The sequence below is a fragment of the Chelmon rostratus genome, chromosome 6 (assembly GCF_017976325.1).
Source record: "Chelmon rostratus isolate fCheRos1 chromosome 6, fCheRos1.pri, whole genome shotgun sequence".
In the NCBI taxonomy this organism is placed as follows: Eukaryota; Metazoa; Chordata; class Actinopteri; order Chaetodontiformes; family Chaetodontidae; genus Chelmon; species Chelmon rostratus.
In genome coordinates, this window is record NC_055663.1 from 7,683,160 (window position 1) to 7,701,221 (window position 18,062).

Here is an 18,062-nt window from a genome sequence, read left to right on the forward strand (position 1 = left end):
CGGGGCCCCTCTTCCAGACATAATAAAATTCACAGTTAATCAAATTATATGGAACCAGTCTATATACAGTGAACCTTTGGGGCTTTGGGGCCTGTGGAGTTGTGTGGTTCTGGGCCAGGTGCCCACTTTGCTTGGTTGGTATTCAGGCTAGTGATTTTCTTTTGAACATACGGAAATAATGTTACTAACTTCATATGGGATGACAGGAGACATAACTGGACGTGCGTGTGTGTTTGGATAGAGCCATCCATTATGTTTCCTTCCATGTATCTGACTGCCATCTCAAAGCAGAAGCAGCTGCGCGCTCGCCTCTCCGTCAGTTTCCACTCTGCCCAGTAGGTGGGACTTCAAGCTCGGAGGATGGAGGCTTTCTCTCTCTCTGCCTCCCCGTGTCTGTGGAGGTCTCTCCACCATTTCCACCGCCTGGTACCAGCAACAGCGCTAGTGAGAGAGAGAGAGAGAGAGAGAGAGAGAGAGAGAGAGAGAGAGAGATGGAGGGATGACATAAAACGATGCAGAGAGAGGAGAAGAGGAGAAAGAGAAGCGGCGCGCACACGCTCACACCCCTTCATGTCATTCACCTGGAATATTTTCGGATTTTTCCCCCCGTGTTTTCCTTCCCAGCGGTGTAGTTTCCTTTTTTTTAACGAGCAGGAGAGCCGTGACTGGCATCATCAAAATTTGACATACCCACACACAGACACACACACACACACACACACGCACAGAGAGAGAGAGAGGGAGAGACGCACACACACGCATATGGATACGCACAGACATAAAGGGAGATGCTTTTTTCTCATTATAATTTAACACTTGAACTCCAGCGTGAGAGATAAGGTGAGAGCCCCGGTTACGCATTCATACACCCACGTACGCGCGGAGCGGACTTTGACCAAGCGGATTTGAGTCTTTTTTTTTTTTTTTTTTCCTCGCTGCTGCGCCGCAAAGTTGCGAAGAAATCTGGGGACTTGAGTCGTGACAGCATGGATGGATTCGGTGCGTTCTTCGGCGCATTCGGCGTCCGTCGCTCTCCCAGGATATGGTGCGACTGGAGGGTTTTCTTTGTGCTCAGCGTCTTCTTTCACAACTACCTGAGGTCCTTGCAGGACTGTCCGCTCACCTGCGCCTGCTCGCCCACGGAGATCTACTGCAATAAGTCCGACAGCAGCAGCCCCATGTCGTTCTCGCTGCTGTCCTTCCAGGGCACCGGCAGCGCCGGCAACAGCACGGGGAACATCGAAGACCTCTTCCAGAACATCACCTCCATGTAAGTGCCGCTGCTTCTTCAGAGCAGAGACGTCATAGCCGTGCATGTGTCGGCGGTTTTATTTCGAGCTGCTGGTGGAAATACACTTAAACTGAAGTTACCGAGGTTATCTGCGCAGGATGCACGGTTTTTCTCATTGGTTCTGGGCGGAAAAAAACCTGCAGAATTGAGCAAAGCCTAGATTCAGAGAATATGGGGCCAGTGGCCTAACTGATGCCAATATTGAGAAAAGAGTCTTCAGCTGGGTAGAAGAGGAGATTCGTGTGTTTAAAATGTGCTTTTTGGGGGAGAATTTGTGTTTGTCTTGCAGGAAATCAACAAATATAAACTTTAGATCATTAGTGAATGTGCAAAAATTCTGAACTGAGGCGGTCACAAGCCAGGCTTTATTTAAAACTTTCATTAAATTTAATCACAGCCGTGAAAAAAATCTCACACAAAAAAATGTGAAATTTGAACTATTCTAAAAATTGGACCTTTTTGCTTGCCATACGCAGTGTAGTGTGCTGGGATCCAGACTCAAGCCTCAGAGTACTCAAGAATAATTCACCAACTGGAGGTCGCAGTTCACCCTTCCTCTGTAATACTGTCTATCCGTACATCAACTCTATATTTGTGTGCACAAGCCTTTATATTGTATGTCCAGGTCAGCCAGTCCTGTGCAAGACACTGAGCGCACCAGGCAACCACCCTCCCTCGAAAAGACAGAAGACGCCTTAATACGATCTTAACCTTTTCTGAATTGATGCACACAGCTTCAGTGTATATGAGGATTCCTTCAACATGTATCCTTTCATCACTGACATGAGAGGAAACCGTTTTCTATGATTTGCCGGACCTAAACCTTTGGCTGTAAACTAGTTCAGATCTCAGCGCCCGTCAAACCTGTGATGTAGCGGCCGGTAACAGCCGAGACCCTGACCAGCAGCACGGCAGACAGAATCAATTCTGCTCTCAGATAAATATTTCTCCTCTTCGGCAGCACCGAAGACTGACGCACTGTGAATTCAGGTGCCTCAAAAAGGGTGGTGAATTCTTTAGAAAAGGTGGCGGGAATAGCCGGAGGAGGGACTACCTTTGTCTACATTCATGGCAGCAGGTCATCCTCTCCTGCTCAGGTTGACCTTGACCACAAAGATTTGGACTGCTCCACTAGTGTGTCATTGTGAGTGAGTCCATATCTGAAACAGTGGATGTTGGAGGAGCCTGAACGATGCTCCCTGGCCCTTTTACTTTGAATGAGCCAATGGAGGATGACTCGAGAGGGCCGCGTTTGAATTAAGTGCAGCAGAAAAAAAGCGTTTCCCGATTTTGTCCCTTTAAATGCCATTATTTCTCGGAAGTATCTCCCTAAATACCTCCCTTTTTTTATCCTGCGATGACAGAGAACGGCACAGCCTGAGAGGTAATAAGCCCGGATATCTCCAAATAGCTTTTTCATTGGATGATAAAAGCAGTCATGACTCAGTTGCTCATGAGCACAAATCTAAGTCTAAATGTCAGTTTCCTTGGGATGAACTGCCAACCAGTCATCCAAATATCCGTGAAAGCCTGATATTCCCTGGGTGGGCACTGAATGCAAACCGCTGCAGACCCACATCATTTTAGATCCTGTTTTCTTTGCGAGACCGGCCCGACCACCGGGGGCTGAGTCTCTCTCAGCAAACCCTCCTTCCTTTGGTTGAGAATGGCACAAAAAGACCCCAAACCACGTTTTATCAGAGAGAATATTTGATTCGAGACATTTACATGACCAAACCAGAGGCCTCAGCATAAGTTCATCTCACATGTCCAATCTCTTCGTGTGTGTGTGTGTGTGTGTGTGTGTGTGTGTGTGTATGTTTGTGGCCTCCTGTTAGATATCACTCATGTTTTATATTGTCCCCATGATGTTTTATCAAAATGGCCCCATAGAGGAGGACAATGTGCCGGGAGCTTGGCACTAGTGTGTGTATATTGCTTCAGGTGTTTCTAAGGTAGGTTTAGGTTATTTAGTGCTTAGTTACATCAGGTAGTTAGGTTGGTTTAATAATTAATATCTAAATCTGATCTGATCTGCTGAATGATTGTATATGCACCTTTTATTGCTGCTTACCTTTTACTGCTGTTTATATCCTTATTTAATATCATTGGGGTTTTTTTTACATTTTATTGCTTTACACCTTGAATTTCTTTTATAATCTGTTTTTATGTTTCTATAACTTCCTACGAGTTTACTTGTACAAGCGGAGTGAGAGTAAACATCTTGAATCTTGAATCACTTGCTTTAAAAGCGCTCAGCAACAGACAACAACAATAGACAGTCGATTACAACAGAATAGCAATAGATTTGCCATAGACCCATGGTGGATATGTGTTTCGAGCACTTCCATATTTCTCAGTCAGCCACTTGCGAAATATGATATCCGATGACATACGACAATAAATACAACGCGATGCGTCCCTACTTTAACAAAGTGCTTAACAACAACAATGCAGAAGAAAAAAGTGTGTGCAGTGGAAAACATGGGAAAAAACTGGACTTTCTCTGATGTTGAAGCAGCTCAAAGGGAGCATTGACGCTGTGTTCAAGTGTCAAGAAGTTCAGTCTGTTGAATTTCATTTCATCTTCGTGCTTCCTCAAACTGCTGCTGATTCCTCTTTACACCACTTAAGTTGTTGAATCAGATTAGAGAAATCAGCTTAAAGACTCTATAACGTCGCCGCAAGGATTTTCAGACAATTTTGGAGATTGTCTGTGAGTTATTATCTTGTGCTTCTCTGTGCACACACACGAAAAAAATCTTTCTAAAGCTCAGCTGAAGCTAAAATGGGCTTGAAGCAGTCTGTCTCAAATCAAAAGGGCATCTTCATCCTCACTGTTGTGTCTCGGAGTTTCACGCTGCAGAGGCTGTAACTTTAGAGGACACGCACTAAATTTGACCAATTCAGGCGGCTGAAGCTGGTCTCAGCTGAACTGTGGAATCCCTTTTTGCAAAGAACGAGGGCTGTGCGGTATTTTGCTTTTTCAGCACGAGAGAAATCCTGTGTCTCCTCGGGACCCAAACTTACAAAAAAAACGTCATGAATTGCCATAAAATCTACATTTACAATCTGCTGATGAAGAAGACAACAAAGCATGAATGTAAAATGTATAGGAACTGTATTTACCAACAGTGGCACTGACTACCCAGGAGCTCGTCAATGATTTGTCTCTGATCAATCGAGAACTGGTACCAGTTTCTGACCATTCCTTGGTATCCAGCCCTATTAAAAATACATCACTGGACTGCAAACAGCTGATTAGAAATGAGCTGTCTGACAGCAAAGTGGCATGTCTTAATGGGAAGTAACGGCTTCATTGGATCCTGGTGCAACTAAAATCTGTGTGTTGCCTGGCGTTGAGTTCAGGGACTCTCTGTTCTATGCGGCTCTAGCTCGGTTCACTTCACTGTGCTTTGGTGGCGTGAAAGTAGAAAACAAGGCTGACAGGGTGTCAGGATGAAAAGATCAACATTTTTTACATGAATTTCCTTTCACCACCTTGTTGTAGTGCACATGCACGAGTGTCTGTGTGTGTGTGTGTGTGCGTGTGTGTGTGTGTGTGTGCTCACAGGGATTTTCCAGCAACATTTCACCCAGCACTCAGAGGCTGTAGTCCATCAGGTGCGTGTTGTGGAAAGAAGCGGCTGCCACTGTATCCCCATGCTCTCTGCTATGTACTGTCTTATTTAGCCTGCAAAACACACACACACACACAGGCTTTCTCCTCCCGTCAGTTTTCCATCTCTCGCTGCATTCTGCGTCCCAGCAGCGGCGGCGTGTGAGTGCTCTAGATGTGAGCTGTCACTGCTTCCTTGAAAAGCAAAATCCCCCTCTGCCTCTGAGCCCGGGTCTTGCTCTCTGAGTTTCTCTCCGTCTGTGTGAATTCAGCCTTGTTGCTGCTCACAGTGAAATTAAACCATGCCTCTCCACAGCAACTCTGACTGCTGGAAGAGAGGAGGCTCCAGGATTTGTAGACCGCTTGAAAAATGCACACAGCCTAAACAGACATAGTGCACCAAACTCGATCTACTTTATTCAGGAACAGCAAACAATGCTGAAGCAATTCATTGAAGTTGACTGACTGAAAACAAGTCTTAATCATATTTGAATCATTTAGGTTATTGGCAAGAATAACAAACATTTGTTGGTTCCAGATTTTTGAAATTCCTAAATATTGATACCAGCAATATATTATACTGGGCTATAGTCCACCTGGTGTCACCTTAAATATATACCCGCCCCTGAAAGGTGTGAAAACAACACCTTCATTCTGTGGTGTGGTTAGCAATAATAAAAATGTGATATCTGGTTACACTTTCAAAATAAAGCTTATTGAGAAGCCTTTCAGGGAACGGTCGCAGTTTAGTTACTTTTAGTTAACAACTACTTGGCTAGTTTAAGAATCATCAGGATCAAGGTTCGGTTTGAAATAACTACTTACTTAAAAAAAAAAAACGCCTTCTCTTGGTTTCTGTGTGGAGGTCACGGAGGTCAATTGTCCATATTTTGTTGTCATACTACATTCACTGTTATTATCGCCCCCTGCTGGCACTGCACCTTCCCTCCCTCAGTGAAGTCTTTCAGCTGGCAGCAGTCAACACATCGCAGTGCGTTAGGATCACACAGCACAACAATTGGAAATAAAATGACAAAAAAAACCCCAGGAGCTTTAACTTGAAATGTGCTGCACGGGGAAGAAGATCAGTTACATTATCTATAAATCTTTACAAATGGGATGGGGAGAAAACGAAGAAGCAAAAAAAAATCTCCAACTGAAAAAGATCTTTGATGTGATAGATTATTTTGTGAGAACTAAACCTCTCTTCATTATCGATCCGTTTGGTGGAGAAGAAAGAGGCTGCTGCAGCACTGATTCCTGACTCCTGTTTCCACCCACCACCGTGTGTAGGAAGAGTGCAACACAGGGCTGCTTCCACACTGACTGCTTGCTTTCCACGCTGGTCACAGAGCACGTAGCGAAATGAGCGGAAAACACAGAAAATGAGAGGCGCCCTGTGATAAGGGAGCATTGTTTTTATTCAGCGTCTCGAGATGGAAAAAGCACTAGAGAGAGAGAAGATGGCGGGTAGAAAAGCAGTGTGTGTGAGAGTGAAAGCAGTGGGTGAAAGAGAGAGAGAAGGTGGTGGAGCTAAGAGACAGATGAAAGATGAGGGAGATGTGGACAGCAAGTAGGAAAGTACTGAACTGTTTGAAATCAGCGCCACATGTATTGACAGCTTGCTGTCACACACACACACACTCACACACAAAAAGTTTTTCTCATTTTCATTTCCTTCTTTTTGTTTCACAGACTGAAACCAAACGCTTGGCTTTATTTTGTGCTCCCATTAAGATCTGACATTTAGCATACTGACTGTTCAGAGGGGCGCTGCGGTCTCGGGGTTAACACACCTCCATTTGTCAGCGGACCTCTCTCGAACCCCCGCCGCTTCACATGAACAACGCGTTCAGTTTGTTTGTTGATGCTGCAGTGGAGCTTCCCAGAATTCTTCAGCACAGCTTTCCGGTCATCGAAAAGCCCCTGAAGAGTGATCTGATAGCTTTTTAACTGAATTGTTCAGTTCATTCAACACTTACACTGAGCCATGCAGAGAGTTTGGTTTTATTTGCCCAGGTTTGGGGATGCAGTGTCTTTCTTGGTGGCTGACTGATAAGATAAGATAATATGACTATTTCAATAAAGAGCTAATACGTTTAGTCATTTTTTAGGCAAAGTGCCAGCCTTTTGTTGTTTCCAGTTTCTCTATAATGTGAGGATCTGTTGCTCTTCATTATTTTTTATCACTATAAACCTGTAATATTTGATTTGGTTGGTTTGGTCTGTTGGTCAAACAAAACACGACATTTGAGGACATCACCCTGGACTCAACAAGCTGTGATTTTAATATTTTTCACATTGACATTTCATAGAAAAAAAAAAAGCCTAAATATAATTAATTGATAGAGAAGAGAGAGTTGCAGTCCAATTTATCACAGCACATATATTTATTGAAAGTTTCATGGTTTGGGTTACAACGGTTAGGAGACGTTTGTGGTTATAATAATGTAGCCCGAGTGTAGAAATAAGGGAGAAAAATAATTCTGTTCCAAATAAAGTTAAACAGCAAAAACAGTTAAGAGACACAATTAAATTGAAAGTGTTCAAGTTTTAGATAGAGGTAAATTACAATAAAAAGCACAGCCAAGAATGGGAGAAACTGGGATTAATGGGGGCGCAGCAGGTAATTTTTACCCCAGGACCTCCAGCAGGTTAATCTTGCCATGACTTCTAGTGGTATCTAGTCACGCAAAGAGTTGTGGTTTATCTGCCCATGTGTTCAGATATCTGTCTCTGAGATCTCTGCCACCACCCCACTAGAATGGAGTTCTGTTTGTGACTCTTCAATAGCATAGCAACAATACATTTGACCTTGTTGCAGAGTTTCATAGGAAGGTAAGAAAGAGTGAAAACAAGTCACATAGCTGTTGAGTTTTGCACATATTCAATACTCTAAGCAGTGCAAATGAAATTCCATGCATCTTCCTCTTGTTGGGATGGCAGCAGAAGCCTTCAAGCGCAGAGATCTCGAAACCGCAGAGAATAAAATATTTACAGTCTCCTTTATTCAAAGTCAATGATGTTTTTGCACAGAATACATTTAAGCTCAAAAATGTTTGTCATATTTTGTGATATGAACCCTCAAAAGGATGTTCAAACTCACTTCACCGTGTGTTACAACATTATTGCTATTATGAAAATCCCCCCCAAAATTCTAATATTTAATATTTAAGTGCAAAACCAATAAAAAAGGCTGCCTTAAATCCTCCCCCACCCTACCATCCGCTGCCTGTCAGAGGAAGTGATGATGGTAGCTTTTAAAAGCATAAAAGCTGCATCACTTGTTGCTGTAACTCATGTATTTTTCAATGATTTTTAGCAGAACGGACTGGAATGTAATTATTTGTATGACATTAAGTAAATGAGTGTTCTGTGCTGTGACCCAGCCAGTCACCGTGGCCCCAGTCAAATAAATAGATAAATAAAGAGAAACAGCCCGCCGCTCTATGTCCTGTCCGTGAGGCCGGGGCAGAGTGAACGAGCCGCTGTGCTTACGCTATAGGAAAATATTCAATAACATTAGCAGCCATTATGTACCACATCGGTGTGACAGGCCAGATCGCATCAGCTACAGTGCTGTGAGTGAGTGTGTGTGTGTGTGTGAGATGTGTGTGTGTGAGCGTGTGACGATGTGTAAAGGATTAGGCAGTCTGGGTCGAGATGCTGTTAAGGCGATAATGTGACACTGAGTTTTAGTTGGCTATTTTCTTCCTCCGGGTTCATCAGCACTCAGCGGGGAGTCGACTGAAATAATTAAAAAGACATTTCAGGATTGTCTGAGCCATGTGTCTTTTGAACTTAATTTTTCATTTGAATAGGGAATAAAGATCAAGAAAATATCCCAAGGAAGCCATAACTACCTAACATCGAAGACCCTGTGAGGGCGTTGACAGTGTATGCTGCAGATGCAACCAGGCTCCAGCCTCATGACCCTGAACTGGATAAATTAGAATTGGATGGATGGAGGGATACATGACTGGATGGATGGAGCTCAATTTTCCAAATCCCCCTATCAGATACCAAATAATGGCAGGTGTTCCTGCTGCTGTGTCACTGGGTCGGTGCATCAATGCTGATTAGCCACATGCAGCACATGCATAGGTTATTTATATATCTAATACAATAATATAAATTCCATACATTTTTGTAATTAGCACGCATGTGCAAGAACATCTGAAGATTTTAAAAACATCCAATGTCGTGCCATGTTGTATGTGGCTAATGAATAACCGCAGTAACATTTTAACATTTCTATTTAGCAGTGCACAAACCATCACTGGCACCTGTCAAACGAGACCGAGCAGTCCACCTAACGCCGGCGCTAAGCGCTGAAAACACGACTGTGTCCTCCTTTTCATCTTTATGTATCTAACAGAGCTGTTTATGGAACGCATTATGACACAATGTCAATGACTGAGGATCAATGCTGTGCTGATGTCAATATTAAAATGCTGTCAATTATGAAAATGAAAAAAAGAGTCAATATTTTGTTCAGTAATGCACTAATGCTGTCTGACAATGTCAATATCTCCCAGAGTTATGGATCCCAAACAGGTCAGAGGGATGTTTGACGTGTCAGTGTTTTCAAGGCCGACAGCACAGGCTGCAACGCAAGGTGGACTTTGACTGTCATGTTTGTTTTTTTTTGGCTTTAAAAACTGAAAGACTGAAATTCTCTGGCTCCTAGTGGGTTTTTTTCTCATAGGAATAATGGACAAAACTTTGAAAGTTCGATGCTGTAATTCGCCGTCATTTTCCCTTCGCTGTATGGGCAGATTCACAGTCTTTGTTTGTTGCTGGTAGGTTCTGTAATCTGTAAGTGTTCACTGCTCACATGTCCTTGATTGCACAAGTGTGAGCACAGCTAGAGTGTCTGTGAGTGTGGGTGAGTGTTACTCATGTGGGGACTCGCCTTCCTTTTGGGGAGAAAACGCAGGTCCCCACTGCATAAATCACGGTCACGGTTAGGCAAGCAGTGGTTATGGTTTGGGTTTCCAGGAAATGAATGCAACCCTGTTTAATATGATGGAAACACAAGGGTGTGTGTGTGTGTGTGTGTGTGTGTGTGTGGCCTTGTTTATCTGTGTTTGGGTCCCAATACCGGGAGCCAAGTCATGGTGTGGGGTCCCACAACTTCATGGGAACTAAAATGTGTGTGTGTGTGTGTGTGTGTGTGTGTGTGTGTGTAAAAGGGAGCAAGAGTGAAGCAGGTTCAGGGCTCAGTGATTGCCAGTTTCACGTACTGAGTGTGTGTACGGAAGACGATGATGTGAAGTTTATAGTGTGTCGGTATGCTGCATGAGCCAGTTAGAGTGTGTGTGTGTGCGTGTTTGTGTGTGTGTGTGTGTGCGTGTTTGTGTGTGTGTGTGTGCGTGTAGTTTACACTGATGTATGAATCCTTGCGGTTCATGGCAATGAATCACTTCCCCGCTGCAACCTACACAAAATAAGGTCACACACACACAAGCATACACACGCACACACACACACACACACACACACACACACACACACACACACACACACACACACACAAACACACACACACACAGTACTTCTTCATCGGTGCAGAGACATTGATTATAGTGTTCCAGTCTGTGTTATCAGCTCACTGTTAATAATGGTGGATAGTGACAAGGATGTAATGTAAAGCAAACCATAAAGCTTCCATTATCAGCCAGCTCAGAGTTATGTGTTTTGTTCCACAGGGTAAATACAGCTTGTCTCACTCACTACATTTGTGAGGAGAATGTAGAAAATAGCACCCCCCGCTGGCTGTGCGTATAATGGATGTGTTGTACGACTCGGAAATGAAACGCTCTACAGTGAAGTGATCATTTAAGCCAATGCTCAGCAGCGCCATCTTCAGTCTGTGGGACTATGCTGCTACTTCTACTAGTTCAGCTAGCACAACTACACCTATTGTTAATTGTTCTGCGTACAGGATTGCAGCTGCCGCGGCTAGTCTTCAAATTGATGCCGTGTGAAGTGCCTTTACTTTCGATTTCCTCATCAACTGCTCAACATACAATTCAGTTTATTGTGTCGTAGTAATGATGTCTGACACTACCACATACAAGTTGTGCAGGTGTTATTAGAGCAAGGGTAGCCGTTTCCCCCTGCTCTCAGCCTTTATGCTAAGATAGACTAACCATATCCTGATTTTCATTCATCGTTTGTTTCCATCTAAATGTTTTATGTCATCATGAAGACACTCAGCTGTTAGCATTAGCCAGGGTTCCATCCAAATGTGTTGCAAAATATGACCAAAGTTCAGAATTTCAGCAGAAGAAAATGGGAACTAATGCACATTTCCATCCACATTTCCATCCACCACCATCCTTCAATTATTAGGAGTTGGTTCATGGAGATACACAGCTGATGGTGCTAATCCTCCAGTAGGATGCCATTAAACCATTGCAGAAGAAGAGGGTGCAGCAAGATGGCTTAATTAATTGACTGCCAGCCAAACCTCAAATGGTGGAAAAACAATGTAAGCCACACTATAAATTTGCCATTTCTGTTTGTTTCATACCAGCATTTCTCATCTCAAATCACATGCTTCATGCACGTCATGATTTATTCTCTCAGTCTGTTTCCACGACATTTTGTGTCACACTTTCTTTCCTTTGTTGATACCCATCTTTTTTCGCTCATAAAAATGGGGGGACAGACACCCACGTATTGAAGTGGATGGCGGAGATTCTAAAGTCGGTGTATGCTTCGCCTTCGCCCACATCCTCTTATCCAAAGTGCGCTGGGTTATCTGTCAACCACTGGCACACAGACTGGAATATCGATAAGTTTGATTCATGATAATTTTTCTAGAACATTCACGTCCCGAGTGGGTGAATCCTCCTAACTTTGGTTTCATCTTGCGCCATCATCAGGCCAACATTTCAGCTTGTCCTGCACTTTGGTTCCTGCTCAAAAACCTGCAAAAGTAATGACCTTCCCATCTGCCTCAGCTGTACCTTATTCTAAGCGCTAATTAGCAAATGATAGCATGCTCAGATAGCTATAGATTCTTCAACTAGTATGTTTGTCACTGAATTAAATGTATATCAAAGAATGAAATAAAGATGAGAAGAAACATTTTATGGTTAATTGTCCAGTTTTGGGTTAAAACTCAAAGTTGAGAAATGCCAGATTTCCTGAGAAAAGAGAGATGGGGGGTAATAATTTTACAATCACATGTGCAGTCCACGTGTCGCTCGTTAGAGAATGACCTCCATTAAGCCCAGCTCTGGAGTTGTTCGTGCTTGGCTGTAAATTGGGACTCCTCCAGCGGCTCTCCAAGTCTGAAGCAAAGGCAGACATTCGCAGCTGAATTCGGCGTTAGAAAGGAGAGATGATTTGACTGCACTCACAGACCGCATCGCGTTTGTTACAGCTCGCCATGTCACACGTTGCCATCCGCAGCCAAATCCCAGGGAAATGGACTGTCTAACTCGTGTCGCAATTCTTTTATTCAAAGTCACACCTTGCTGTCAGCGGCAGAACCACGGAGAAAATGAAGCCTGGCCTCATACATACAAACATCGTTTCTGCTGCTGCTGAATAGGTTCGTCTGGGAGAGAAAGAGCGAGGCAGAGACAGGACGGCAGTGAGTGGAGAGCAGGGCTCGCATTGCAAAGCAACTAGTGGACAACTGCAGAGGACGGCAGACAAATGCAGCACATTCCCTGGATTTCTGAGGGTTGTATCGTCGTGATTGTGCTGTTTCTAAAATAAACGGACAAAATTTTGGTTTATCAAATATAATTACCGATATACATGTACACATAAAACTCATGTTCACTTGCACATCCAGCATCGTCCTCCTCAACCAAATCCTCCTGTTTAAGTGTAACTTTCAGGTAGGGGGACTAGTCGGAACACAAAAGCTTATTTCCCTATTAATTAGCTACTGGAGTAATTCAATTACTTTTGAGAGATGTAACTTGTAATTTTCAGTAACTTGCACAGCACTGATGGAGATTGAGGCCTCTCATTCAAATGTCATCAGATTTTGCTCTTTAACTTTGCTCAGTATTTTTATTTGTCGCATTATAAAAACATAAGCAGTGTTTAAACTGAGAGAGTTTGAGCAACAAGTTCTCAGCCCATTTCTACACTGGATCACAGCCAAATGAAGCTGTGAATGAAGCAATAGGTTCAAATGAGTCTGTTCCTTAGAGGACATATGTTGATAAATTTATGATATGAGGGAGAAAAATATTATTGAAAAATAATTTGGTTCAGCTGGTGTCACTATTTCAACTCTTTTTACACAAGAAATATTCTGACCACATTTTATTAGCAGATAGCTGCACTAAAAAGACTTTCAGCAAGCCTTCACTGTTTGATGGTCGCTATCGAGCCACAGAAAACACAACAGTAAACAGTCTCAAGGTAGAAATGGACTATTTAGGGAGGAAATAAATTTGGCTTGAGTGGAATCCAATGCATTGTCGGAAAATTGGCAAGCTACACAGATTCCCAGAGGCTTAAGAATTAAAAAGATGCCTACACTGAGGAATACGAATCCCGATTTCCCACAGAAATGGGAGCAAGTCTGAAACATGTGCTCATTCATTCACTCATTGAAACAAGACATCACAGAAATAAAGAATAAGATACTAGGACTCAAAGTGAAGACAGGTTTATAGCCACCGACAAGAAGTTAGACAACTCCAACGTTCAAAAATTAAGAAATTTGAATGTGATGCGGAGGATTACGTGAGTGGATCGGTGCATCATTGGACAAGTGATCAGAGGGAGAAGAAGAATCCCTGGAGTAGAAAACCCAAACGAGGAGAGTGGTGAACCAACAGGGAGCTTTTACACAGAATGCTATATAGATCCTTAGAGATGAAGCGGATTACAAATGCTCAGTGTGAGTTTTTGACAGCAGAGCATCGTGTCACCTCTGCATTATTTTTACTTCTGAAGATCGGTGACAGACTCGCAACTCCACTGGGCAGACCTGCTGCTGCAGGGAACAACACTTTATTCAAAGTTTGCTCATCACTTCACTGAAGATGTTATAAGAACTTTACACTGATGATGTCTTCAAATTATTGTCAGATTCCAGTAACATTTGATGATTATATACAAACATTCCACATGAAGGCGGTCTTGATGCCATGCGATAGTTTTTATAATTGCAAAGAGAGGAATTACCAGTTGAATTTTTAATGGTTCTTCTGAATTTAGTTTGACGAGCGCGGGGCCTCCCTCTGCTCCTAATTATGCTGATTTGTTTTCTGAAGAACATTTTGTAACACGAGAGATTTATTGATGATGCGGTTGTGTGTTTTACATCTACTGAGGAAGAGCCCCATGTTTTTTGTAACTACATTAATCATGCTGACCCTACGCTGAGATTTACCATGAAGTCAAGAGAAAAGCTTGCATCAGATACTGACTGAAATGTTAATTCGGATGCTCGAAGTCCTGAGGAGATGCTAGCCAACATTCCCTGTGCACAGTTTGAAGGGTTGGAAGGTGAATGTAATAAAGGCAGTGATTCTGATGTCAAAACAGGAGAAATGAAGGCAAGATTTGTCCAAAGAGGTAACAAAGACCTTTTATGGATACAGCGGTCAACAAGTCTAGTGCCCTAAATAGAGAACAATTATTTTCTCCATCTCAAAGACCTGAAGAGTTTCTTTTGTATCTGAATATAATTCTGTCTCTGGAAGGATGAGCAGAAAACACTGAGGTCTACTAAAATGTGACTCTACTCTGCAGCATGTATCTGCTCCTATGCCAAGCTCGTGTTATGAAAGGGGTAAGAATGTAAAGGACTCCACTGTGACGTCTGTGTATGTACAGAGAGCCTAACAGGAAAACTAACTGGCTCTCTAAGGAGGAGGAGGAGGTTTATGGAAATTGCAGGTGTGGTAGACGTACACATTGCTCTCACACTTATGATAATAAAGTGGTGAAAGCGGAAATATAAAATGAATTTGATGTCTGTGTCCATGTGGCTTTGTATATGTAGGCCACACAGAGCGTAGTGTGAGGCTGAGGAAAGCTGAACGTGAAGCAGCTCTAAGAAATGAAAACATGCAGTATTGCGAGACGCTGCGAGGAAACAAACCGCGGTTCTGCTGCTTCTCTTATATTAACCGGGACTGAGGGAGTCACTGCTAACCCAGGGGGTGGCAACATCATACATCAGTTATTGAACAGGCAATCTTATTTTAATCCAAACTCAACTCCTCAGAGCCACACGGGTTGAATGAGGCATTAGACTTGAGTCCATTTTGTAACTTGTATGTCAGACCTACATTGTTCCCAAGTGCCCACAGGTGACACTGATGTAGGTAAAGTTAAGCCACTAAAAGTCCTCCTGGCACACCTCTTTCCCTCCTCTCCCTCATTAAGACAGGTATATTTAATATCTACTCTGCAAATAATATCCACCTCCTCTGATTTTTGTAATGTATCATAATATATAATATAAATTGTGTACTGTCCTCTTTTTTATCTTTTTAAATATTTTTTTCTGCTAATTTTTCATATGTATCTTATTATGAGGAAAGTTATGTACTATGATATTTATGGCATCTTAAGGAAATGTTTGGTTTCTGGGTCTACTCATTCTTGTAGTGCTAGCCAGGTTTTGTACTCTGACATTTACTGGATCTCATTAACTTACAGAAATGTAATATTTATACTCACTTTGTATGTTGGAATTGTTGTTGCTGTTACCAATAACTTGACTGTCTGAAGTTCATTCGTATTGGGGAACGTGAACCTGTTAGATTCTCTGCTAATCAGCACCTGAACACTTCAAGGCACACCTGATGGCAATCGAGCCCAGAGCGAACCTTGTGAAGCAACATGCAGACTGACTTTTTGGTTTGCTGTGGTTTAGCCTGCACCAGCTGGCAGCCAGCAGAGAGGCACTGCTGTGCATGATAATGTGTCTCTGGGTTTGCTGGATGCAAAAAAGCAACTCATGCTAACACATCTGTGATTAAAAAAAATAATAAACTTGAGAGAGGTGATGATATGTTAGATGTTGTTTTCTGGCTTTCTCCACTGCCCTCGAAAGGCCAAAAAATACATCAATTTGAGTAAAAGCTCATGACTATTATCAGCCCAGAAAACCAGGCTTTTACCTGTGACACTTGGGGATTTATCATTTGAAAATGAAAATGTATTCACTGTCCTCACAACATAAATAAATTCTGTACAAATGTACTGAAGCAGTCAGGTGCTTTTAGCTCACTGAGTCAGTCACATAACTTACAGATGCACTGTGTTAATTAGATTTCTTTCTTTTTTTTTTTTTTTTAACCAATCTCAGTTTGCTGGAAATTGGTCATACAAATGAATCTGTCCTTTTAGTGCTATTAATCTGCCAAGGCTTTGTTTAATGGAATAAGTTTATGCAGTTTTTAAATGTCTGCAAATTTTCCCCAAAATTATGGCCTGAAAATTGTTCATATAAGATCATGAATATCAGCGCAAAGCACCGCGAGCACCTTCAATCCCTAAATCATCCGTAATGATGGCGTGACAAGACAGCTGTTTCAGCTCGTCTCTGCTGGTCTCATGTCACCACTTTGAGAGTGTTTTCACACAGCACTTAACCGATCAACTGGTTTTCAGTGGAACCCCAAGCACGCATCCCCGCTCGTGTGTGTGCACACACACGCCGTGTCCTTGAAGAACCCTCGTCGACAGAAGAAACAGGGCTGGAAATCTCGCTGCAATTGCTAGTCTCTGATTGCCAACACATCATCTTAAGAGTGACTGTGTGTGACGGCGTGCGTGTGCGTGCGTGCGCGCGCGTGCGCCGGTCGGTCGCAGTCTAATCACAGTGAACAGAGAAGGCAATTTGTTCAGCCAGAGCCCCTGTTGTGTTGATAAGCTGGTCACACAAACCGCTGTCTGCCACCAGCTCCCTCTCTCTCTCTCCGCCTCTGCTCCTATGTCTCTCTCCCCTCCCTCTCTCTCGCTGCCTTGGCGCCCGGCCCGCCTCAGCTTCCAGTGTGTTTAGATCCAGGCTGAACCTGGCCGCAAAACAGCTGAGCCAGCCTCGGTTCACGACCGGCCCGGAGCAGGTCTCAAGCCTCCGAGCGCATCTACATTAATGCTCAGCGATTCTGGAGAGGAGCCATTTCCTGTGTGTCTGCCCAGGCGTTAAAATGTGACAGTTTCACTTTGAGGAGCTGCACAGTGATGGTGCTGTGCCGTGCAGTCCTGAAAAGTTTTTCCTGACGCGCCACGATGCTGTGAGGAAAGTCTAGCCAGTCCACCCATTCATTTCTGTATGGTCCCATCTGGAGTGCTATATGTTTTGCTTACTCTATGACTCGTTTTGTTGAACTGACACTGACTCGTTCAGCACTCCTGCATCAGCTGACGTGTTTTTCTGCAGTGATGATTTCGCTATCAGTGTTTGACTTTGAGCCGTTTGTCAGCGGGTGAAATTCTCTGCTGGTCTCCCTAAATGAAGACGTTTCTTTGGCCCGCTCTGACAGGAATGTTAAACTTTCCTCCTGCCACAGGCACCGACTCAACAGTTTCAGCATCAAACGCCCCACACAGCCAGAAGCAATGGGTTGTAAAATGCTTTTGCTTTTTTTTTTTTTTCCCCCACTTTAATTCAAATGTGTTTTTTAATTTGGTGTCATTAATGGATGTCCTCCGTTTGCTCTGAGCGCCACGATGGTCCAATTAAACTAATTTTGTTGTGTTTTGGCTGGAAGCAGTTTGAGTTGTTTTCATCCGGGCCAACTCTTGGTGTGTTTGAACACATGAAATTATTCGTCTTGAGCAAATTCCTCGACGCACGCACGCGCACACACACACACACACACACAAATACAAAGGGTAAATTCTACGAAACATTTCCAAGCAAAAATGAAAATGCTCCCTGAAAAAGTACAACATTTTTCATTCGAAAGTCCAAACAAGAGGAAAATACAACAGAAAGGGTTATTAATTCAATACAAACCAGCGTCAGAAATTCAGTTTAGAGCTGAGGACACGGTGAGGCTGGCCCAGTATAACTCCTCATGCCTCTTTAGTGTAACGAGTATAGTTTATATAGTTTAATAAAGTTAGTCAGGGTACTTTGGTGGACTTTGGGTATAACATGAACATGTCCATTTTGAATCCTCCTCCCAACAGACCATATCTGGATCA

The 18,062-nt window shown here is 43.1% G+C and overlaps 1 protein-coding gene across 1 annotated transcript in view; it reads left to right on the forward strand.

Annotated features, from left to right (window-relative positions):
• The first annotated feature begins 360 nt into the window (after positions 1–360).
• Positions 361–18,062, forward strand: part of LOC121607944 (NT-3 growth factor receptor-like) — a 211,173-nt gene continuing 193,471 nt past the window's right edge. Inside the window, exons 1-2 of the mRNA XM_041939009.1 lie at positions 361–401; positions 1,058–1,270. Coding sequence (XP_041794943.1) covers positions 361–401; positions 1,058–1,270 — 254 coding nt within the window. The remainder of the gene's footprint in view (positions 402–1,057; positions 1,271–18,062) is intronic.